Source organism: Dendrobates tinctorius, unplaced genomic scaffold, assembly GCF_039654945.1.
Source record: "Dendrobates tinctorius isolate UK_male_01 unplaced genomic scaffold, ASM3965494v1 ptg000035l, whole genome shotgun sequence".
Lineage (NCBI taxonomy): Eukaryota > Metazoa > Chordata > Amphibia > Anura > Dendrobatidae > Dendrobates > Dendrobates tinctorius.
The window spans coordinates 35476708-35501909 of record NW_027361703.1 but is presented as its reverse complement, the minus strand read 5'-3'; the positions used below and the strand labels follow the sequence as shown (position 1 = coordinate 35501909).

General features: G+C 42.8%; 1 protein-coding gene across 1 annotated transcript in view; it reads left to right on the top strand.

The window, feature by feature from the left end:
• The window catches only part of IQUB (IQ motif and ubiquitin domain containing), a 103694-nt gene extending 79889 nt beyond the window's left edge, over positions 1-23805 (top strand). Inside the window, exons 13-14 of the mRNA XM_073573405.1 lie at positions 178-363; positions 23433-23805. Of these exons, the coding sequence (XP_073429506.1) occupies positions 178-363; positions 23433-23606 (360 nt within the window). The 3' untranslated portion in view covers positions 23607-23805. The remainder of the gene's footprint in view (positions 1-177; positions 364-23432) is intronic.
• The last annotated feature ends 1397 nt before the right edge of the window (positions 23806-25202 follow it).

Here is a 25202-nt window from a genome sequence, read left to right as displayed (position 1 = left end):
ACAGTTTATAAAGAGACTAGACATCATCTAGAATGTACTTATCTACAATGACCTGCTGTGTTACCTGGGAATATACCATGTTTTGACTCTTGCTGGGCCTTATAATCATAACCTTCGTGTTATAAGTATATCATTGATCTTCTAGCCATACAGCAAAACTTGGTGTTTTCATTGCAGCAAGAAGACATTCAGTATCTTGTTGAGAATATCTGGGGCTCTAATTCTGCATTAAGTGCCTGTGATGATCTATATGAACTAGCCATGGTGAGATGGAACAAATATTACGAGTGGTCTCCATGGAACTGTATTCTCTTAACTAAAGAAGAGGCAGCAGCTCATCTGAAACTTGCTAATGCTGATCAGGTAACTAATAATGTTTATCTGGATTCTGTTCTTACCTTTCTGTATGTATGAAATATTCCTTTGATTTTATTAATTGCAACAGGGTTTTCCACTTTCACAAAAGTAGACTTCAAACAATGTAGAAGGCTCTTACTGTCTACATTGGCAACTCCGCTGACCTCAGTGATTTGTCAAAACACAGATACCAGAGCGGAGGTAGGGAGCCAGCGCTGGAGGGTGGGTAAGTACTATCTAGCTTTGTTGTTAAAGTGTCACCTGTTGGAAGTAGCAATACTACAAGTCAATATCGACCCTTAACAAGCCTTGCAATATGACTTGGGATAAAAGCCAAACCAAAATCCCAATTTGCAGACACGGTGTTTCGGGGAATTGCCCCTCACCAGTGCAAAGTATGAGATCTGATTTTGCTAGGTGAGAGACTAAGAATGGGATCTAAGGGGTAAGGATTCTCCCTGTGGAGAGTGTCAATCCAGGTCTGGCATGCCAGTATGAGGAGACTTAAACACCTTGCATGCTCCTTAAGGTGCAACAGTGCTTACTTAGAACTACTGGCCAGTGATTGTACAGTGAACTGCAGCCAACCCATTTCACTTAATTGTACTACAGTTCCCCTACAGATCTGGGAAATAGGGGGCTGTGCAGGAAAAACTGCCAAGGGAATGTAAATAACACTATGACCCCCTCAAGTCTTAGGATTGATGGGGATACGAGATACTCAGCGATATGCCATGACTTTACGAAATGCCCTTTAATGTCCTTATTTGACCATCCAAGTTTTGCAATGTTCTGTAGCTAGATTAATCCCTCTATGCTTGTTTTATTATTATAAATCCAATATGGCACACTCATTATAAGTGTATAGAGCAACAAGCTGAAGGAGGAAATTATGTTATGAGGTTGCCCCATAAACTGTACATGCCTCTTATCCTTAGGATAGTTGACAAATGTATGATCGCTAGGGGTTCAACTTCTGCAACCTCTAATGATCAGGAGAAAAGGAGTCCTGAAGTCTCCCATTGTTTCATTCACACACAGGGGACTTTGGGCTCCCAATTCTCGGAATTCGAGTGGGGCTCAGCAGTTGTATCCCCAGTGATCATACTTTATCTTCTCTACTGGGGATGGGTGATAAATGTTGTTTTTGAGACAAATCCTTTTAGTTATGGGAACAGACCTAGAGTTGAACTGATTTGACTCTTTCCTCATCCTTTCTTGTCAACCAAGAATACTCCATTATTGCAGACTTTGAGGCGTGAAGGAAAAAACCCTTCATGATGCTTTACCGACACAGCATTGCTGTAAGAAGATACGACATCGGCCGGATTCAATGATCTGTTAATAAAATACAATCAATAGAGCTTCGGTTAACATTTTAAAAATCACATGGCTCAGGAACATGTACATGTGCTTGGCACGTCTGATTCTCGTACACTACACATTCCTGCCAGCAGATGGCATTGCACATTCAGCTACTGTGGGCTGTAATTAATAATCCAGGAGGAAACGTCTTGCACGACTCTGAGAAGCTGTAAGTTATTCGCTTCATTCACAGGAAACGTGTACTTTGCTATTTCGAAGTGCTAGTTAGTAAGTGAAAAATTCTTCTTGAGGCTTGAAATAACACTAGGAAAAGTTTTTCGCTTAGTACTGATGTGTAAGAAAATCTTCTTACCAGGAGAATCTTATGCTTCTCGGTCTGCTCAGCCGCTTGGATTTTCTTTCCTGTATTAGGAGCAGATGTCTAACACTAATTATAAAATCCTGACTTTATCAGCTACAAACGTGGCATTATTATAGCATACAAACAAAGAAAACCACACTTTGAGGGAGCTAAAATAAATGCCTGAAAAAATAATCAGTATAGTATTCTTAAAAAGCTATAAGAGATTTGGGCATTATCATAAAAAAACAATATGAAAGCTTTATTAGATATTCCCAAGTTAGTCAATATATCAGATGAGTCATATTTTAAACCAGGATTAGATCTTATACAAACAGTACAGACACATGAAGCATAATCGCAGTAGCCATTATACACATAAAAAATCACTGTAATAACCCTTACGAAATGATCACGTGCACCAAAAAATGGTAAGATATTTATTATCATAGTATATAGAATCACAGACATATAAAAAAGAATCCAACAAGATACTAAAATCAAATACTACAATAAATAAATAACAACATGTACCAAAGATTCCAGTATATAGCAACAAGATACACAGGAAAACGAACCAAAAGCAGATTACCCTTTCCTTGGCCTAGGTCTAGAAATGTCCAGGGTAAGTAAGGGTCAACTCTTAAAAGCAGCCCCGGATGTCATGATCCAGGACGGGGTTTCGCTTTGACCCGTCCTGATCAGACTGGGGGTTAATTGTTCCGCCTCTCTGGCAGAGGGCGGCAATTTAATGCTCACTGGACCTAGGTCCGGTGTCAGTTATACTCCTTCCCTCGGCTGAGTTAGTTGACCTTGTGCGTACGTGTGCCTTGTGCCTGATATCTTGCTTGCTTGTGTGGTTTTGATCCGGTTCTGTCCCTGTTACGAGTTCTGCCTGTCCCTCTTGTACTGCGCTACCTCTCGTCTATGACTCTCTGCTTGTGACCCGACTTCTCTCTGCTCGTCCCCTTGGTACCACGTCGCCCTCTTGTGTATGACCTTTGGCTTTGGCTGACCACCCGTCTGTTTGTCCCTCCTGTGCCTCGTTTGCCCGTACTGTGTGTGACCTCCGTTTTGCCTGACTGAGTTGTTGTATGGTGTCCTGTCATCTCTGAAAGCAGGACGCTAAGCCCCGCCCCCTTGCAGTCACATGACCATAGGTCCTGTGCCAGCTTGCTAACTTCTGCGTCCTCAGGTCCTGTGCATCTTTACTTTCCGGTGCTGACAGGATCCTGACACCGATAGTTTGAAGCACGCATTGTCACCTCTGCTGCCCTGCTCCACAGGTATCTTTTAGCACTGTTTCTGTACTCAGGACACGCGCACTGGCTCTGTGAGCGAGTGTTGTGCGGTGTTTCTGACACCGGATAGATGGAATGAGTGCTGTTTGACCAATATGGATTCAGGCACTTATTGTAAGGAATTAGCTACTATGTCTACTGAAGAAGTTAGGGGTGGATTGCGGTGACTACTTTGCAAGGATCAGGCTCTTATAATTAAGGTATTGGGAGAGAAACTGCTGTAAGTGTTGTAAGAACAGCTGTGACCAAAAATGGATAGGTCAGGTACTATGACAATTGGCAAAGTTAGTGTTAGGCGTCGGGTTCCGGGCACTGCACAGTGGGAATCCCGAGCCTTGCCATCGTTGGTCTCCCATTCCTCTCAGTGAACTCTCGTCAAGCCAGGTGGTCGCTTTTCTTCTCTCGCTTCCGCTTCACCCTGCACTATCTGTCCGGTGAGAAGAACGTCTGGGCTGATGCCCTCTCTCGCTCAGTGGTGTCAGCGGAGGAGGAGGCTGAGCCTCGGCTAATCGTCCCCTCTGAGAGCCTGAGGACCGTGGCCCCGGTCGCTCTTGAGTCACTGCCGCCGGGTAAGACCTTTGTTCCTCCCCGCCTGCAGTCAGAGGTTCTCTTGTGGGCTCACGCGTCCAGGGTGGGTGCTCACTTTGGAACTAGGCGTACCATGTAACTCCTGGCAAGGACTTATTAGTGGACGCACATGGCTCGGGACACGAGAGAATACATTCAGGCATGCGTCTCCTGTGCTCGGAACAGGTCCTCTAGGCAGAGGCCGGCTGGGTTACTTTACCCCTTGCCGGTGGCAGACAGACCCTGGGAGATGGTCGGCATGGATTTTGTGGTCGGCCTGCCCAAATCCAGTGATCATCTGGGTGGTCACCGATCATTTTTCTAAAATGGTGCATCTGCTGCCACTCGCGCGGCTGCCTTCTGCCCGTGGTCTCGCCGTGCTGTTCATAAAGCACTATTTCGTCTGCACGGTATGCCGGACAAGATAGTTATTGACCGGCGTCCCCAATTTGCGTCTCGGTTTTGGAGGGAGCTCTGCAGTCTGCTCAGCATTGAGCTAAATTTGTCCTCCGCCTATCACCCCGAGACGAACGGCTTGGTTGAGAGAGCTAACCAAACTCTGGTCACATACCTGCGACATTTTGTCTCGGCCAGGCATGATGACTGGGCATCCTTACTACCGTGGGCAGAATTTGCCATGAATAATGCAGTGGCTTATTCCACTGGTCAGACCCCGTTCCTCCTTAATTACTGCCAGCATCCACGTGTCCCAATCCCGATGCCAGTGTCTTCCACTGATTCCAGGGTGGCAGACTGGGCAGTGAAGGCTCGCGACATTTGGGATCGCACTCAGGATGCCATCCAAGCATCTAAGGAGAGAATGAGGGCGTCCGCCGACACGCATCAGCATCCCAGGCCAACTTTTGCCCCTGGTGACTTGGTGTGGCTCTCTGCCCGAAATATCAGGCTGCGGGCCAAGTCCACCAAGTTTGCGCCGCGATACATTGGTCCCTTCAAGGTCCTGGAGCAGGTCAACCCTGTGGTCTATCGCCTGGCTCTTCCTTCCGCCTGCTCACTTGTCCCGGTTTTCCGAGTCATCTGCCGGGACATCCGACCTGTCTTCGGATGAGTTCAAGGTCAATGCCATCGTGGGATGCAGGGTGGTGCGTGGCAAAAAATTATTTGGTGGACTGGAAGGGTCATGGTCCTGAGGCTCGGACCTGGGAGCCAATGGAGAATATCCACGCCCCGATCCTTATTGCGGCATTTGAGCACAGCGAGGATGGGGCCCTAGAAGGGAGGGTAATGTTAGGTATCGGGTTCCTGGGCGCTGCACAGCGGGAATCCCGAGCCTTGCCATCATCGGTCTCCCATTCCTCTCCGGCCGCAGTGGAGCCTGCGTTCAGCCCACACCAGCATTGTGGTTTCGGTTGCTGCTGCCACCTCTGGTCCAGTTATGGCAATGCAGCCTGGCCAGCAGCAAAAGACTACGGAGTCTAAGTCCTTCCTTTGGTCCACTGGGCATGCTCATGAGACGATCTCCAACTGGGGATCGGCAGTCACATGCTCAGGTCCTTCTCCAGTTCTGATTGGTCCATCAGGAGGATCAGGAAGGTCCTGGAAGGGCACAGCTATGAAAGGTTCGCATGGCCGCCCCGCCATGCGCTATGATAGACTCTGAGGCTATAGTACTTAGTGTATGTGTGATGATGGATGAATGAGCCTGGTGACTGACGCATTATAATTCCCCCTCCTTGGATATTACGCATGTGTTAGCATTAGGAATTAGAGTCAGCACAGCAGCTCTGACACTGCATAGCGCCGCAGTGTTCCTCATCGTCTTCCTCTTCCTCTGCATATCTACCGCAGCGTCCGCCTAAGTAACGCCGTGCACCTTAGGAGCGCTTTCCAGCTCAGTTGTTAGGCTGGTTAGTGGTGTCCGTCAGGGCGGACAGTGCACCCGTACTAGCGGTTATTCACACTACCTTGACCTGTGACGCTAACAGGTTGTAGTTGTTCGCCAGCTGGCACGTGCCTCGTGAAGTAACGAGGTTCGTGCCTGTTCTCACCAGGTTAGTGTTTTCCCACCGGTGTCCGGCTCTCTCCTACACGCCATCTCCCCATTGTTTTAGCTGCAGTTGGTCACCTCTTCACGGTGGACCCTGGGCTGCGAACGCACCTTATATATTATTTCATCTTTATTATTTGATGCGTTCCACCAGCCCGTAACAGTTAGTGCTGCCATTTGTGACCACTGTGTGTGAGGGGGCTGCTGCGAATATTGTGGCTTTGGGGCTAGTAGGACTACTGAGGAAGTTTCAGAGGTGGCCTGTCATGACTCCTCAGGAGTCCTGCAGTAAGCAATACTGGGTAGAGATGCTTTTGATTGATGTAAAATATATTTTTTGCTATAAAGGATATTTCAATTACTTAATAACTGTTTTTCCATAAAGAGAGACAAATTAATGTACAAGTTTAATTGGCAAACCTGTATTCTAGTTCTAGTATGGTCTCCCCAACAGAATCATCCGTGCTCTGAGCATGATCAATCCACAGACTGTTTACTGGATAAATCAAGATTGTTCTCCTTTTTATTCCCCAATTTGGTTTTGGATCACCCCCTATTATAGTGGTAGATGTTCTTCTACTTAAAGAGATTGTCCTATGGTTGCTTTCTGCTGTGGATGCCTGATTGGATCAATATGGCCGTTAGGATTTTTTGCACCCGCCCCATTTTTGCCATGATATGAGTTCTCGTTCTGTGAACTCTATCAGATATGATTTGATTATATGATTAATCAGATTTGATATTTTATCATCATATTTATTCACAAATATACATTTTTCCTACCCACCTTTATTTTTTTTTCCATGTATTAGATTATTAGTATTAAGCAGGATTAGAGAATGTTCCTTGGTTAGAAGGGTCCTATCCAACCTGATAGGGATTTTCATGGTTAAACCCTGTAATCTTCATAAAGGGGCCTAATATAAGGGATGTGGATACACATAGAATAAATCGCGCACAACATTGATCAGGTAGCGATGGCATTTATTAATGGCACCATTATCTACTTCCACCTCATCTGCATCTAAAGTGGAATATCGGAAGTGATGTTTTAGAGTCACTGGACAAATTAACATATTATTAGAATGGCCACGCATCTTTGTAGCTTACGTGGGTCACGTACGGTGCCAAGATATGGCGCGGCTTCAAATGTATCAAGTACGCAATACCGGAATTGACGTTACGTGAGTCCCGGTCTTATATAGTATCAGGGCCAAGACATGGCACGGCTTCAAATACATCGAGTGCGCAACACCGGAAGTGACGTTACACGAATTCCTGTCCCATGCAGTATCACAGGGAGGATGAGGTATTACATCACATGCTAACAAGGTGGGGGATTTAAACTGAACCAACACACCACACAATGCAGCATCAAGGGTCCTCTTTATTAGGCCGGTGTCACACACAACGATGAAAAAATCAGTACGATTTTTACGGACCAACATTGAACAAATGTTTCATGAACAGTGATCCGCCTGTCATCTGAATTTCCTGCGATGATCCGATTTTATTTGCATCTAAGCATCCGTTTGACATCCGTCTGGCGATATTTTCTCAGAGGCTTGCAAAATTGACAAATAACGGTTTTTAGGCCTGAAACTAATTTAACCCCTTCACTACCAAGGGTGGTTTGCACGTTAACTACCGGGCCAATTTTTACAATTCTGACCACTGTACCTTTATGAGGTCATAACTCTGGAACGCTTTCATGGATCCCGGTGATTCTGACATTGTTTTCTCGTGACATATTGTACTTCATGTTAGTGGTAAAATTGCATTCAAATAACTTGCGTTTATTTGTGAAAAAAACGAAAATTTGGCGAAAATTTTGAAAATTTCGCAATTTTCCAACTTTGAATTTTTATGCCCTTAAATCACAGCGATACGGCACACAAAAAACTTAATACATAACATTTCCCACATGTTTACTTTACATCAGCACAGTTTTGGAACCAAATTTTTTTTTTGTCAGGAAGTTATAAGGGTTAAAAATTGACCAGCGATTTCTCATTTTTGCAACACCATTTTATTTTTAGGGACCACTTCACATTTGAAGCCACTTTGAGGGGTCTATATGATAGAAAATACCCAAAAGTGACATCATTCTAAAAACTGTACCCCTTAAGGTGCTTAAAACCACATTCAAGAAGTTTATTAACCCTTTAGGTGCGTCACAGGAATTTTTTGAATATTAAAAAAAAAATGAACATTTAACTTTTTTTCACAAAAAAAATACTTCAGGTTCAATTTTCTTTATTTTACCAAGGGTAACAGGAGAAATTGGACTGCAAGACTTATTGTGCAATTTGTCCTGAGTACGCTGATACCTGATATGTGGGGGGGAACCACTGTTTCGGCGCATGGCAGAGCTCAGAATGGAAGGAGCGCCGTTTGACTTTTTCAATGCAAAATTGGCTGGAATTCAGATCGGACGCCATGTCACGTTTGGCGAGCCCCTGATGTACCTAAACAGTGGAAACCCCCCCAAGTGACCCCATTTTGGAAACTAGACCCCCCAAGGAACTTATCTAGATATGTGGTGAGAACTTTGAACCCACAAGGGCTTCACAGAAGTTTATAACGTACAGCGGTACAATTAAAAAATCATATTTTTTCCACAAAAATGATCTTTTCACCCCCAATTTTTATTTTTCCAAGGGTAACAGGACCCTAAAAGTTATTGTGCAATTTGTCCTGAGTACGCTGATACCCCATATGTGGGTGTAAATGACTATTTGGGCGCATAGCAGAGCTCGGAAGGGAAGCAGCGCCATTTGACGTTTTTGGCTAGAATTGAGATCGGACACCATGTCGCGATTGGAAAACCCCTGATGTACCAAAACAGTGGAAACCCCCCACAAATGACACCATTTTGGAATCTAGACCCCCCAAGGAACTTATCTAGATGTGTGGTGAGAACTTTGAACCCCCAAGGGCTTCACAGAAGTTTATAACGTACAGCAGTACAATTAAAAAATCATATTTTTTCCACAAAAATGATCTTTTCACCCTCAATTCTTATTTTTCCAAAAGTAACAGGACCCTAAAAGATATTGTGCAATTTATCCTGAGTACGCTGATACCCCACATGTGGGGGTAAACCACTATTTGGGCGTATGGCAGAGCTCGGAAGGGAAGCAGCGCCATTTGACGTTTTTGGCTGGAATTGAGATCAGACACCATGTCGCGTTAGGAAAGCCCCTGATGTACCAAAACATTAGAAACCCCCACAAATGACACCATTTTGGAAACTAGACCCCCCAAGGAACTTATCTAGATGTGTGGTGAGCACTTTGAACCCCCCAGTGCTTCACTGAAGTTTATAACGTCCGGGCGTGAAAATAAAAAAATCGTATTTTTTCCACAAACATGATCTTTTAGTCCCCATTTTTTTATTTTCCCAAGGGTAACAGGAGAAATTGGACCCCAAAAGTTGTTGTCCAATTTGTCCTGAGTACGCTGATACCTCATATGTGGGAGAAAACTACTGTATGGGCACACGTCGGGGCTCGGAAGGGAAGTAGTGACGTTTTGGAATGCAGACTTTGATGGAATGGTCTGCGGGTGTCATGTTGCGTTTGGAGAGCCCCTGATGTACCTAAACAGTGGAAACCACCCACAAGTGACCCCATTTTGGAAACTAGACCCCCTAATGAACTTATCTAGATGTGTGGTGAGCACTTTGAACCCCCCAGTGCTTCACAGTAGTTTATAACGTCCGGGCGTGAAAATAAAAAAATCGTATTTTTTCCACAAACATGATCTTTTAGTCCCCATTTTTTTATTTTCCCAAGGGTAACAGGAGAAATTGGACCCCAAAAGTTGTTGTCCAATTTGTCCTGAGTACGCTGATACCTCATATGTGGGAGAAAACTACTGTATGGGCACACGTCGGGGCTCGGAAGGGAAGTAGTGACGTTTTGGAATGCAGACTTTGATGGAATGGTCTGCGGGTGTCATGTTGCGTTTGGAGAGCCCCTGATGTACCTAAACAGTGGAAACCCCCCACAAGTGACCCCATTTTGGAAACTAGACCCCCTAATGAACTTATCTAGATGTGTGGTGAGCACTTTGAACCCCCCAGTGCTTCACAGAAGTTTATAACGACCGGGCGTGAAAATAAAAATATCGTATTTTTTCAACAAACATCATCTTTTAGTCCCCATTTTTTTATTTTCCCAAGGGTAACAGGAGAAATTGGACCCCAAAAGTTGTTGTCCAATTTGTCCTGAGTACGCTGATACCTCATATGTGGGAGAAAACTACTGTATGGGCACACGTCGGGGCTCGGAAGGGAAGTAGTGACGTTTTGGAATGCAGACTTTGATGGATTGGTATGCGGGTGTCATATTTTTCCCTAACTAAGGGAGTGATAACGGGGGGTTTGATTTACGATTTATGGCGGTTTTTATGTTTGGCGGCTGTCGCACGCTAAAAGACGCTTTTTATTGTAAAAATAGTTTTTGCATCACCACATTTTGAGAGCTATAATTTTTCCGTATTTTGACCCACCGAGTCATGTGAGGTCTTATTTTTTGCGGGACGAGTTGACGTTTTTATTGGTACCATTTTCGGGCACGTGACATTTTTTGATAGCTTTTTATTCCGATTTTTGGGACGCAGAATGAACAAAAACCAGCGTTTCATGAATTTCTTTTGGGGGGTGCGTTTACACCGTTCCGCGTGCGGTAAAATTGATAACGCGTTTTTATTCTTCGGGTCAGTACGGTTACAGCGATACCTCATTTAGGTCGTTTTTTTATGTTTTGTCGGTTTTTTGCAATGAAAACTATTTTATATAAAAAATAATTATTTTTGTATCGCTTTATTCTGCGAGCTATAACTTTTTTATTTTTTTGCGGATGATGCTGTATGGTGGATCGTTTTTTGCGGGACAAGATGATGTTTTCAGCGGTACCATGCATATTTATATGCGTCTTTTTGATCGCGCGTTATTGCACTTTTTGTTCGGTGGTATCATAATAAATCATTATTTTTTGCTTCGTTTTTTATTTTTATTTTTTAAGGGGTTCGCTAAAGGGGTTAACTAATGGGACAGTTTTATAGGGCAGGTCATTACGGACGCGGCGATACCAAATATGTGTACTTTTATTGTTTTTGTTTTTTTTTATTTTGAAAAAATGGATTTATTGGGGAATATTTTTTTTTTTTTACTGATTTATTTAGCGATTTTTTTTTAATTATTTTTAACACTTTTTTTTTTTTTTTTTTTACTTTATTACCTTGTCCCAGGTGGGACATCACTGTCCTGTGACAGATCGCTGATCTGTCACATCACAGATCACTGTGACAGATCAGCTATCTGTCACAGGCACTGCTGCAGACTTCCTCATGCCTGCGCTTTGCAGGCAGTGAGGAAGTCAGCTCCCTGCAGGCCCCCGTCGCCATCTTGGATCCGGGGGCCTGTAGGGAAAGAGCCCCCCGCAGCAGCGCTGCACATTGCGCTGCCGTGGGGGGCTCAGGGAAGCACGGAGGGAGCCCCCTCCCTGCCGATGCTTCCCTTTAACCCCCGGTACACCGCGATCGCGTTTGATCGCGGTGTGCAAGGGGTTAACGTGTCGGGGGCGGTCCGTGACCGCCCCTGACACATTGTGCCGGGTGTCAGCTATGATAATTAGCTGACACTCAGCCGCGATCAGCGGCGCTCACCACGTGGGCGCCGCTGATCGCGATGACGTAATATTCCGTCCATGGTAATTAGGTCCATGGTCACATGGACGGAATATTACGTCAATTGTAGGTAAGGGGTTAAATCATCATCCACCCCTATATTTATGGGCTCTACAACAGGTGGGAGCCTGCTACCTTTGCCATAGAGTCAGTGCTTGGAATTAGTTATCTCTGCTTTGTGCTAAACATGACAGACAGGCTGACTTTTAACACCACTGAGCGTGTTCTTTTCTATTGGGTTATATCTCGACGTTTTGGTGAGCCATACCCTGTGATTGTCAATTCGATCAGGCGTAGACGAATGTGGGTCCATCCGCTTTTGTTGCGCAGGATAGCTAAAGGCCATTTCCACTGTCTCTATACATCTCTACATAGCCATCCGGAGAAGTTCTTTCAATATTGTCGGATGAGCCTTGCTACATTTGATCTTTTGCTGGAGATTGTGCGCCCTGGGATCACGTTTCAGGACATGAGGATGCGTAAAGCAGTTTCTGCAGAGGAGCGGCTTCTCCTCACCTTATGGTATGTCTTAAAGCAATATGTTGATGTGTGAAGCAGCATATTTCATTTCCAGACCTTGAACCTTATAGATTTTTGCCATTTAATATTATATATTTACAAGTACATTTCCCAAGATACATTATATGCATGTGTATTACTAAACCAAGCCATGGCATGTAATTTAACGTTGACCATGCATACTTTAGAATTGATACACTATAACTTTGATTAAAGCTTTATCTGTTGTTTGTTGGGCTGTGTACTCATGGTTTTATTTTCTTTGGTTTTTAGCTTCCTTTCAACTGGCCTTTCATATGCTGGTCTGCATTTAGAATTTTTAATCGGGAAATCCACGATATGTGGCATTGTCCGGTCTGCCTGCTCAGAAATCTGGTCCAGACTCCATCATGTGGTAATGCCGGAGCCCAAAATGGCAGACTGGTTGTGTATCTCCCATGGATTGGAGGCCACGTGCCAGTTTCCTCAATGTATTGGAGCCCTGGATGGGAAGCACATCCGTGTGCATAAGCCGCCGAACTCAGGGTCCCAATTCTATAATTATAACCAATATTTTTCTGTAGTATTGTTGGCCCTGGTCGACACTAACTACAGGTTTCAATTCTTCCATTATGGGTCGGAGGCTGCGTAATAATCAGCTGGACCACCACGTCAGCTTCCAGACTCAAATCTGGAATCGGTGCCTTATGTTCTTGTAGTAGATGAGGCATTTCAGTTGTGCCGACATGTAATGAGGCCATATCCACGATGAAACCTTGACCACCGGCGTCGAGTATTTAACTTGTGCCTATCACATGCTCAGCGACTGGTGGAGTGCGTTTTTGGTATTCTTTTGACCAAATGGAGGGTCCTACAGTCCGCCATTCAGCTGAGTGAAGCTAACGTAAATGAAGTTATTAAAGCCTGTGTGGTCCTACATAACTTCACACGAATTCATGATTGCCCCTCACATGATGATGCTGAAGCTGAGTCTGGCAATGTGTGTAGGCCTAGGCCACTTGTGAACCCTCCCCATCGTCCAATCTCGGGACTCAAAGTACGTGATGTGTTCACTACTTATTTTCTTACACCTCAGGGTGCTACTCCCTGGCAAGATGATGCCTTATTTATGTAGTGGTTTGGTTGTGTTGTGTTATCATAAAGATTTTTTGCTTGACCTTTTGTGTGTTTTTGTGACTAGTTCAGTGTTTTAGATGTATCTAGCACATTACAGAACATGTCCGAACATGAACAAGCACACATTGTGAATTAACAAGTTTATTACTTGTATTTTTTTTTGGAATGCCAAAAGAAAAAACCATATTAGTAACATATGGCATAATGTTAGCAGCACATTATGATGTCAAAATCTGACCAAAAAAATATACATACTGTATAAAAAAAAAAACAATGAGTAACAAAGGCAAACCTACAAGTTATGGTAGGTTGGGAGTGGTGAAGGTGGGGGTCCAGCTTGGACATTTGGCCTTGGTTGCTGGGCCAACTCCACTGTCCCCCTGTGCGCTGCCAGTTGGCTCTGGCATGTGTTGCATCCTGGCAGGATCAATTTGTGGGTTTGGGTAGGGGTAATTAGGAAATTGGTGGAAGTAGTCCTGATGGTAGGGCTGCCGAAATTGCCCATATCCCCCAATATGGCCATGTCTAACATACCCATGTTGGGGACACCCTCCAACATTGGGTAAGTTAAAGTGGCCATATTGTGCATGTGCGCCCTGGCCCATTTATTGGACCTGTGGAGCCACATTCTGTATGTGTGCAGGCTGAGGCGGAGGTGTTGGCACCCGTGGCGGAGGTGTTGGCACCTGTGGCAGAGGAGGAGGAGAAAGAGGTTCCGAGGATGCTTGACTTGCCACTTCATGTCCACCCAGCCTGTGTATTTGATTTTCCTCCGACAGCTGCCACCTTTCTAAAAATTGAAAGACAGTGCTGGGATTATTGGGTGGTGTGCTTGCATCAAGAACTATTTGGAGAGCCCCTCTGGTACGCAGCCTGTACCCACAGGGAATTGCCCTGAAGTACTGTGCCAGACTGCGCCCATAAGTCTCCTCCCCATCATCATGAGCAGCTGTGGACAAGTAGTCCAAGACACCTCGGTCCACCTGCCTCCTTGTTCCCTAAGCTGCTCCTTCTCTCGTGTGCCGGCCTCGTCGTGGTAGGGCAGAAGGCTGTGGAGAGGTATCCAGTGGCATGGTGGGGCTGCTACTGTTGCCCTGGTCCTCATGCTGTGCTGGCAGATGGGCCAGACCCTGCAGCAACATCAGACACTGGATCACCACCTCAGAGTCGGAACCCATCTCCCTCTCTGTAAGGTTTGACTCGGTGCTACAATGTAAAAAGAAAAAAAATCCTTAATATTTTTGCTTTTAAAAATAAAAAATTAAACCCTGCACTTACGGACGGTCTCAGATCCATCACAGGAGCAAGGAAATCTAGGCGGTCGAAGTAGAGGTATTTCCTCTTGGTGGTTGCGGCTGCTCCACTACGGGCCCTCAGCTGTCTCTCCCTCCTATATGTGTCCCTACAGTACAGCTGCGCCAACGCCTCATCACATCAGTCACTGCAATGTAAACCAAAACACAAGTGTTCAGACCACACATATGGCTATGTTATCAACGGTTTAAATGTGCTTATGCAACCATATTTAAAATGATAGGAATTCTATTTCTGATGGCTCTACACCAATACTGCAAAAAGGAGTAACGGTTTCAGGCCTACTACAAAGGACCTTCTAACCAACATACTTTAAACAAAAACGTAGAAAAACATGAGGTAATGATGTATGGATGCGAACATCTAATAATTTTTAAAAAAAAAACCCAAGATATATACTGGCTAAGATACGGACCAAAAAACAAGGAGAAGAGCACTGCATTTGTTGTGAGAACAATTAACTAAGGATTGCAATATTTGTCTGAAAATATTAATGGGGCCACCAGTCAGGGATGTGTAATTTAGATTGGGAGAATATGCAGACATTAATGGCGTAGTACTTTCATAAAGATAATTGGCCAAGGAGGCCACATATTGTAACTTACATAGACCATATTACATTTGCCTTTTTAATTATGGGTCCACAGTTTTACAGTGCAATTTAAATTTTTTGAGAATATTGAACTTACTAATTTGCTCCTGCTCCTCCCGAGATCTGCCCGCATAACCAGTGAACATCTGGGAACAGATTCTTCTCCACGCTGCCTCCTTGTGTGCCCTGTCAGCATAGTGGTATCTCTCTGGTCCCATAGTTCTGGCCTCTCCTGGACCAGAACTATGAGCATTTCATCATTCACATGCGTAGACATGCTGGAGGAATCCGTGGAGGCGTTCTTCTTGGTTTTTTTTATGGTGCCAGTGAAATTTGCATGCCAAAGCGTCCTGCCAATGCCTGATGCTATTTCCTGTTGACCTGGAGAAGTCTTGCGATTTTATCGCAAGTCACACTTGTGGTCCGTTTCTAATCCGATTTTTTATCGCACCCATAGACTTGCATTGGCGAGTCCGATCCGAAAATCGGTGACAATCACAGCATGCTGCGATTGTCTAGGTCCGAGGAAAAGATCCGAAAAAAAATCGGATGATGGGAGCTACACCATAGAATAACATTGGGACGATTGCAATGCGATTTTTTATCGCATTGCATTTGTCCGATTTTTTCGCTAGTGTAACTCCAGCCTTACTGCCGACACCATCTATCTGGCTTCCTGATGAATCTTGTTTGGGGAAACACATGGAGGCATTCCATAGGGGATAGGTAGACCTATTTAACAAACTACTAACCAATTTATGCTGAGTTTGATATTTCTTCTCAACATTTGTTTTCTTTTCTGATTGTGTGAGCTGGCTCATATCTGAGATGTGAATGGAGGTTAACAATTGCCACCTTCCATATTATCGTTGCACAAAGCACAATGCACTTTGTTCTACATATAATGAATGTGCCACTCAGTGACATGATCAGGTTTCCGTGTCATCCTGCCTCATATCTTGTCTGACACAATGTGGTAATGTTTATAGTGCTGCTTCTGATCTATCTGTTTTAGGAGTAGTCCCTTTAATGGTATTATATTTTATTGAATGATATACATCTAAAATTCTTTTTAAATAATTAATATCTAATGGACCACCAGTGAGATTGTTAATTTGATTTTTCTATATATGTTGCCATCATATGCTATATTATCATAGGGATTCTTCTATTTCTTTCTCATAACTAAAGAAGATATTGTTGTTAAAACTTGGCTATTGTTTATGTCCACCTTCCCTCTCTTGTCTTTGCTGTTGAGTTTGAGTTACATAGATTGTTTATTAACCCCTTAACGACCAGAGGTATTTTTGGTTTTGCATTTTCATTTTTTGCTCCCCTTCTTCCCAGAGCCATCTTTTTTTATTTTTTGGTCAAAATGGCCATGTGAGGGCTTGTTTTTTGCGGGACGAGTTGTACTTTTGAACACACCATTGGTTTTGTTGTGTAACAGAAAACGGGAAAAAAAAAATCTAAGTGCGGTGAAATTGCAAAAAAAAGTGCAATCCCACACTTGTTTTTTGTTTTGCTTTTTTACTAGGTTCACTGAATGCTAAAACTGACCTGCAATTATGATTCTCCCAGGTCATTAAGAGTTCATAGGCACCAAACATGTCTATGTTCTTTTTTATCTAAGTGGTGAAAAAAAATTCCAAACTTTGTAAAAAAAAAAAAAAAAAAGTTGCCATTTTCCGAGACCCATAGCGTCTCCATTTTTCGGTATCTGGGGCCGGGTGAGGGCTTTTTTTTGTGTGCCAATCTGACGTTTTCATTGATACAATTTTGGTGCAGATATGTTCTTTTGATCACCCGTTATTGCATTTTATTGCAATATTGCAGCGACCAAAAAAAGGTAATTCAGGCGTTTGGATTTTTTTTCTATCTACACCGTTTACCGATTGGATTAATTATTTTTATATTTTGATAGATCAGGCGATTATGAATGCGGCAATACCAAATATGTATGTATTTGATTTTGTTTTATTGCTTTATTTTGAATGGGGCGAAAGGGGGATGATTTGAATTTTTATATTTTTTTAATATTTTTATAAACTTTTTTTTTTTTTTTTTTTACTTTTTACTTGCTTCAATAGTCTCCATGAGGGACTTGAAGCTGAAGTTGTCCGATCGTCGATGCTACATAGAGCAGGGCTGCAGCCCTGCTCTATGTAGCAGAAATGCTCACTTGCTATGAGCGCCAACCACCAGGTGGTGCTCATAGCGATCCAGCAATGACAACCACAGGGGTCTTCTCCTGACCCCGGATTGTCATGCCAACCTATCGTCGACCCATGGTCATGTGACACCAGCGCCGATGGGAGGAGGTAATGACATGCTTCCTGCACGTGCATGTTAAATGCAGCTGTCAGAGTATCCCATAATTTGAATACCAGTTAATTTATTTCAGTTCTACAATACGAAAAGTGAAACTGATCTATATATATAAAATTGAGTATGTATGTGTACAGTATGTCTATCAAGCCACACCCACTCCACATAGCCCCGCCCACTCCACACGCAAAGCTCCGTATAATAAATATCTAATATATACATATATATAATAAATATCTAATATATCTAATATATCTATTTCATAGGCACATCATCTTGACCATAACAGGTTAAACTGCCTGCGTTGCCCATAGCAACCAATCACTAAGCATATTTCATTTCACCAGAGCTGTTTAAAAGATGAAAGCTGAGCTGTGATTGGTTGCCATGAGCAACAGTTTTCCAGCTCCACAACACCTCAGCAGACACTGACCTGGTGGGAGAAATATAGCATCCTCGGAAACATAAGCTCCTAACCATTGTCTGGCCCACTCCACATAGCCCCACCCACTCCACATAGCCACACTCACTCCACACGCAAAACCCTGTATAATAAATATCTAATATATACATATACTTTATATAATAAATATCTAATCTATCTAATATATCTATTTCATAGGCACATCATCTTGACCACAACAGGTTAAACTGCCTGTGTTGCCCATAGCAACCAATCACTAAGCATCTTTCATTTCACCAGAGCTGTTTAAAAGATAAAAGCTGAGCTGTGATTGGTTGCTATGAGCAACAGTTTTCCAGCTCCACAACACCTCAGCAGACACTGAACGGGAAACATAAGCTCCCAGCCATTGTCTGACCCCCAGAAAGGAGCAGAGAGCACATGACAGAAATTAATCACCCCCTCTATTACTTCCAGGCTCTATTGTTACCGGCGTAGAAAATCGCATCATCATCAGCCACACACAGAGCCACACTGCCAGGTTACATAACAGCACATCTCCAGGAACTTCCTGCTCAGCGCCACCTGGCACGGGACTATGGGATAGAGGATGTGTGATGGGTATATGGGCACTGGACTGTGGGATGGAGGATGTGTGATGGGTATATGGGCACTGGACTGTGGGATAGAGAATGTGTGATGGGCATATAGGCACGGGACTATGGGATGGAGGATATGTATGATGGGTATATGGGCACCGGACTATGGGATAGATCATGTGTGATGGGTATATGGGCACTGGACTATGGGATAGAGGATGTGTGATGGGTATATGGGCACTGGACTATGGGATGGAGGATGTGTGATGGGTATATGGTCACTGGACTATGGGATAGAGGATGTGCGATGGGTATATGGGCACGGGACTATGGGATGGAGGATATGTATGTCGGGTATATGGTCACGGAACTATGGGATAAAGGATGTGTGATGGGTATATGGGCACTGGACTATGGGATAGAGGATGTGTGATGGGTATAAGGGCACGGGACTATGGGATGGAGGATATGTATTTATTTATTTTACTCACTTATATAGTGTCAGTAATTCCACAGCACTTTACATACATTATTGTATGATGGGTATATGGGCACTGGACTATGAGATAGAGGATGTATGATGGGTATATGGACATGGGACTATGGGATGGAGGATATGTATGATGGGTATATGGACATTGGACTATGGGATGGAGGATATGTATGATGGGTATATGGGCACGGGACTATGAGATGGAGGATGTGTGATGGGTATATGGGCACTGGACTATTGGATGGAGAATATGTATGATGGGTATATAGGCACGGAACTATGGGATGGAGGATGTGTAATGGGTATATGGGCACGGGACTATGGGATGGAGGATATGTATGATGGGTATATGGACACGGAACTAAGAGATGGAGGATGTGTGATGGGTAATTTCGCAATTACCCTTGTATACTCTACTGCGCAAGCGCCTTATACATGGTATCTAGCCGTTACATGTCTACGTAGGCGTCCTGTCTGGTACGCTGTTTACGCAGGCACCTTGGATACTTTGATCTCCTCTGAGTGAGCGCTTCCGGGTAGCTCACCATGCGCCATGTCTACGTAGGCGTCCTGTCTGATGCTCTGCTTGCGCAGGCGCCCTGGATATTCTGACCTCCTCTGAGTGAGCGCTTCCGGGTAGCTCACCGCGCGCCATCATGCCGTCCCACACCGCTCTCCTGCTGACAGCCACCAGCTGGTAATAATCTCTTTGTAATGATTCTAGCATAAATAATCGGGGTACACAGAATCTGGCACACTCACCTTGAGAGAGACACCTTGAGTGTCGGAAAGCATGGGTCCTTCCATGCCACTTGTCTGCTTGCCTGTCTGACTGCTGCACATGGGTGACGGGGCGACTATGACCTGACATTTACTGGACTGAGCTGCGGTGATGAATTATCCTGCTGATTGTCTGCAAACTCAGGACTGTTTTGTATACCATGTGCTTTAGTACTCTATCTGAGCATGTGTAAGCCACTATATGTTAGGTCCAGATTATTATTTTTGGTTGCTTATTTCTGCTTTATTTACCTAAAACTTACATATAGTTTTCCTATATCAGGGGACCTATCCTAGCAGCATACTAGAATTATGTGTATATCTACATGTTACCTATTCATCTGTTAAGCAGACAGTGGTTATATTAGTACCTTGGATGGTGGGGACTACGCCTGTGTTAGTCCCTGGTCATGTTTTTAAGTGTTTTTACTGTGTGTAGTGTCTCATGGCTTTGTGTACAATAAAGTTTATATTTTCTTCTATTTACTGGTATTGAGTGTGGTGATCCTAAAATAGTTTCTTGCATCGCTTTCTCTACTTATGGTATAATTCTCTGTATGCAATTTAGTGATCCCAGTGGGGTTTATTTCCCCTATTATTTTATGATGGTACCCGCCTAATCATTCTATGTGATGTGTGATGGGTATATGGGCACGGGACTATGGGATGGAGAATATGTATGATGGGTATTTGGGTACGGGACTGTGGGATGGAGGATATGTATGATGGGTATATGTGGATTGGACTATGGGTTGGAGGATAATCATTATAATTTGTTATAACTAACCACAGTTAGTTACTATGCCTCGGCAACACTGGGCTCTTCAGCTAGTATATTAGAAAGAGTCATTACAAACAGAGTGATCTATTTCAAGTATTTATTTCTGTTAGTGTTGATGATTATGGCTTACAGCCAATGAAAACCGAAAAGTCTTTATCTCAGTAAATTAGAATACTTTATAAACACCAGCTTGAAAAATGATTTTAAAATCCGAAATGTTGGCCTACTGAAATGTATGTTCAGTAAATTCACTCAATACTTGTTCGGGGCTCCTTTTGCATCAATTACTGCATCAGTACAGCATGGCATGGAGGCGATCAGCCTGTGGCACTACTGAGGTGTTATGGAAGCCCAGGTTGCTTTGATAGCAGCCTTCAGCTCATCTGCATTGTTGGGTCTGGAGTCTCTCATCTTCCCCTTGACAATACCCCATAGATTCTCTATGGGGTTAAGGTCAAGCAAGTTTGCTGGCCAATCAAGCACAGTGATAATGTTGCTTTTGAACCAGGTATTGATGCTTTTGGCAAGTCCTGCTGGAGAATTAAATTTCCATGTCCAAAAAGCTTGTTGGCTGAGGGAAGCATGAAGTGCTCTAAAATTTCCTGGTAGACAGCTGCGCTGACTTTGGTCTTAATAAAACAGAGTGGACCTACACCAGCAGATGACATAGCTCCCCAAATCATCACTGATTGTGGAAACTTCACAATAGACCTCAAGCAGCTTGGATTGTGTGTCGCTCCACTCTTCCTCCAGACTCTGGGACTTTGATTTCCAAATGAAATACATTTACTTTCATCTGAAAACAACCCCTTGGGCCACTGAGCAACAAACCAGTTCTTTTTCTCCTTGGTAAGACGCTTCTGGCGTTGCCCATGTCCTGGATACGTCTGTGTGTGGTGGCTCTTGAAGCAATGACTCCAGCAGCAGTCCACTCCTTGTGAATCTCCCTCAAATTTTTAAATGGCCTTTTCTTAACAATACTTTCAAGGCTGCGGTTATCCCAGTTGCTTGTGCACCTCTTTCTACACACATTTTCCTTCCACTCAACTTTGCATTAATATGCTTGGATACAGCACTCAGTGAACAGCCAGCTTCTTTAGCAATGATCTTTTGTGGCTTACTCTCCTTGTGGAGTGTGTCAATGACTGCCTTCTGGACATCTGTCAAGTCAGCAGTCTTCCCCATGATTTTGGAGCCTACTGAAACAGACTAAGGCTACTTTCACACTAGCGTTTTTTTGCGCTGCGCTCTGTGCGCAGTGCAAATGCATATAAAAACGCATCAAGCGTTTTGTATGCGTTTTCTTATTTTTTTCACATGCCTGTTAACCATTTTGACTCTAAAAACGCATGCGCTTTTAAACACTGACGTATGCATGTCCATGTGCACGTCAGCGTTCCCATAGACTGTATTGTGTTTTTTTTGCGCATTTCGTGCACATTTGTGCGCATGCGTTTTTTCACACAGGTTGGGCGCACCAAAAATGCAACAGGGTGCGTCCGGCGCGCATAGGCGCATACCGCAAAAAAACGCATGCGCACAAAAACACATACAGACTCATACAAATGCTAGACAATGCTCACCCATGTTAAACATAGGGGCGCATGCGCATGTATGCTCACGCAGCGCAAAAAAACGCTAGTGTGAAACCAGTCTTAGGGACCTTTTTAAATGCTTAGGAAGCCTTTGCAGCTGTTTTTGTTAATTATTCTAATTTACGGAGATAATGACTTTTGAGTTTTCATTGGCTGTAAGCCATAATCATCAATATTAATAGAAATAAACACTTGAAATAGATCACTCTGTTTGTAATGATCCTATATAATATATGAGTTTTGTAATGAAGAACTGAAATAAATTAACTTTTTGATGATATTCTAATTTTATTAGAAGCACCTGTATCTACCTATCTATCTGTCTATCTATCTATTTATCTATCTTATGCTGTGGTCAAGTGGGGCATAAAAATCCTGGTCACAATTCTCTCGGAAGTGGTTTTACAGCACAAAGAACAAGTAGCTGCTGTGTTTGATGTGTGACCTACTGATTTTTCCCCCATCATTTTTATGCGCAGTTGGTTACTGTAGATCAAAACCATTCCCCTATCATCGTTTTATGAGTCACATTAACATGTTAATGATTTCTCACATGATTTGCCAAAGCATCCATCTATTCAATGGATGATTACAGCTTTACAAATGTTATTTGCATTTTATATTAAACTTATAATGTATTGCAGTATAAAATATCACTGCATTACTATTTTGTGTTACAATCTAGTAAGCTATGATGACTATTTTATACATGGATGATCAACCAATAGAATAAATGTGGCTGGCAGAAAAAGCTTTGTACATGTTAATGTATATTTTGTAAGTTTAAATGTACTTTCCATTTAGCATTAAAAAAGTTGTTCACCTTTTCTAAAACTTTCCAACATGCTTGAAAAAAGTATTGTCACCTTACCAATTCCCTGATGTGCCTTTTCAAGCACTGCATAGGTCTTTATTCTTCCTCTTCTGGGCTGGTTGGACATGCAACCGCTGCAGCCAATCAGTGACTGCAGCAGTGTTCATTACATCATTGCTACAGCTACTTTGCCCTACCATCCAGAAAAGGACCAACAGAGACAAACAGGAGACCTGGGTGAAGATGGAAGTGTAGTGGCAGGGGATTGGTATTGTTAGTATACATTTTTTTTTATTAAATATAGTCAGCAGTTTTAGGTAAAAAAAAAATCTGACGTGCCTAACCCGTTAAAGATCTGCACTAAAGAGAATAATGATACAAAATGAGAGGTTTCACATCAAGTTGTTGTTGAGATCCAATCTGCTTGTCGCACATAATTAGAATAATAAAACTGTATATACTGTAGATTTCCACTTATTATTTATTTTTTTCTCTTCCTGTCCAGGCTTATGGTATTGTTTTTATTCGAAAGATCAAGCATAGGCATACTCTTGCCAAGAACTATTTCTCACAGATTCCTGAGATAGCACCGTTTCTGTATCAAGAGAAATCAGATCAGATGTCTGCAGTTAATGATCTTGTTATTAGTAAACCTATTGCAGCCAGTCTACAAGTCTAGATTGTTTCCCCTGCTAATTTCAGTGCATTTATCATACTAATGTGACAGCTTTGTATTCTATCATCATTAACTGACTGCTTTATGAAATATTTTGCTAGACTAATTACTATGTGAAATTCATTAAAAATGTATTTACATCTAAAAATGATTTGGATATTCTGTTGCTGTCTTCTTATTAAAGAAAGAAATTAACTATAAATTGCAAATTTTTTTATTTTTTCTTATGGCAACCATCAACATGTTATCCATTGAAACTGTCCTGCCATTCGTCCACTGACCTGCTTTAGCAATTGGCCAGTCAGCTTGACCTAAAATAGAATATGTAAAATCAACTTGATGTTGATGATGTCTGCTTCTGAGCAAGGGGAGATTGTGTCCCTGACGTAGTAATGAGATGGGGCTTGAGCTGGGTGAATAGAGCGCTGTCCAGTGATAACATCATCACTGCCTCCTCCAGTACCTGGAAGCAGAGACAAGCCACATTAGAACGAGGGCAGATAAATATGTTACAGTCCTCCCATTTTTATGAAGAACCCCCGAACCCTCAGGACCAGGTTGACTAGGAACTGTAAGTAACATTTTGTGACAAAACTGTCAGCATGAACCCAATACCTTTTTTCAAGGCCAAAATTTTTGGTTCTCAAATTCTTAGTTGCCTCTCACCATCCCTGGAAGGGAAGGACTTCTGGCTTGGTGGATAGGTGAATGTTAAACTTTAGGCAAGGACTTGTGAAATACATTTGGTATTCCAAAACTAGATGGGATTTGCTACAAAAAGCCACACGGTTAACCCCTTCATGACCCAGCCTATTTTGACCTTAATGACCTGGCCATTTTTTGCATTTCTGACCAGTGTCCCTTTATGAGGTAATAACTCAGGAACGCTTCAACAGATCCTAGTGCTTCTGAGATTGTTTTTTCGTGACATATTGGGCTTCATGTTAGTGGTAAATTTAGGTCGATAATTTTTGCGTTTATTTGTGAAAAAAATGGAAATTTAGTAAAAATTTTGAAAATTTCACAATTTTCAAAATTTGAATTTTTATTCTGTTAAACCAGAGAGTTATGTGACACAAAATAGTTAATAAATAACATTTCCCACATGTCTACTTTATATCAGCACAATTTTGGAATCAAAATTTTTTTTTCTTAAGAAGGTATAAGGGTTAAAATTTAACCAGCGATTTCTCACTTTTACAACAAAATTTACAAAACCATTTTTTTTAGGGACCACCTCACATTTGCAGTCATTTTGAGGGATCTATATGGCAGAAAATACCCAAAAGTGACACCATTCTAAAAACTGCACCCCTCAAGGAACTCAAAACCACATTCAAGAAGTTTATTAACCCTCCAGGTGCTTCACAGGAACTAAAGCAACATGGAAGAAAAAAATGGACATTTTAAATTTTCCAACAAAAATTTTGTTTTATCATCAATATTTTCATTTTCACATGGGTAACAGGATAAAATGGATCCTGAAATTTGTTGGGGAATTTCTCCTGAGTACACCGATACCTCATATGTGGTCATAAACCACTGTTTGGGTGCACAGCAGGGCTCAGAAGGGAAGGAGCGCCATTTGACTTTTTGAAT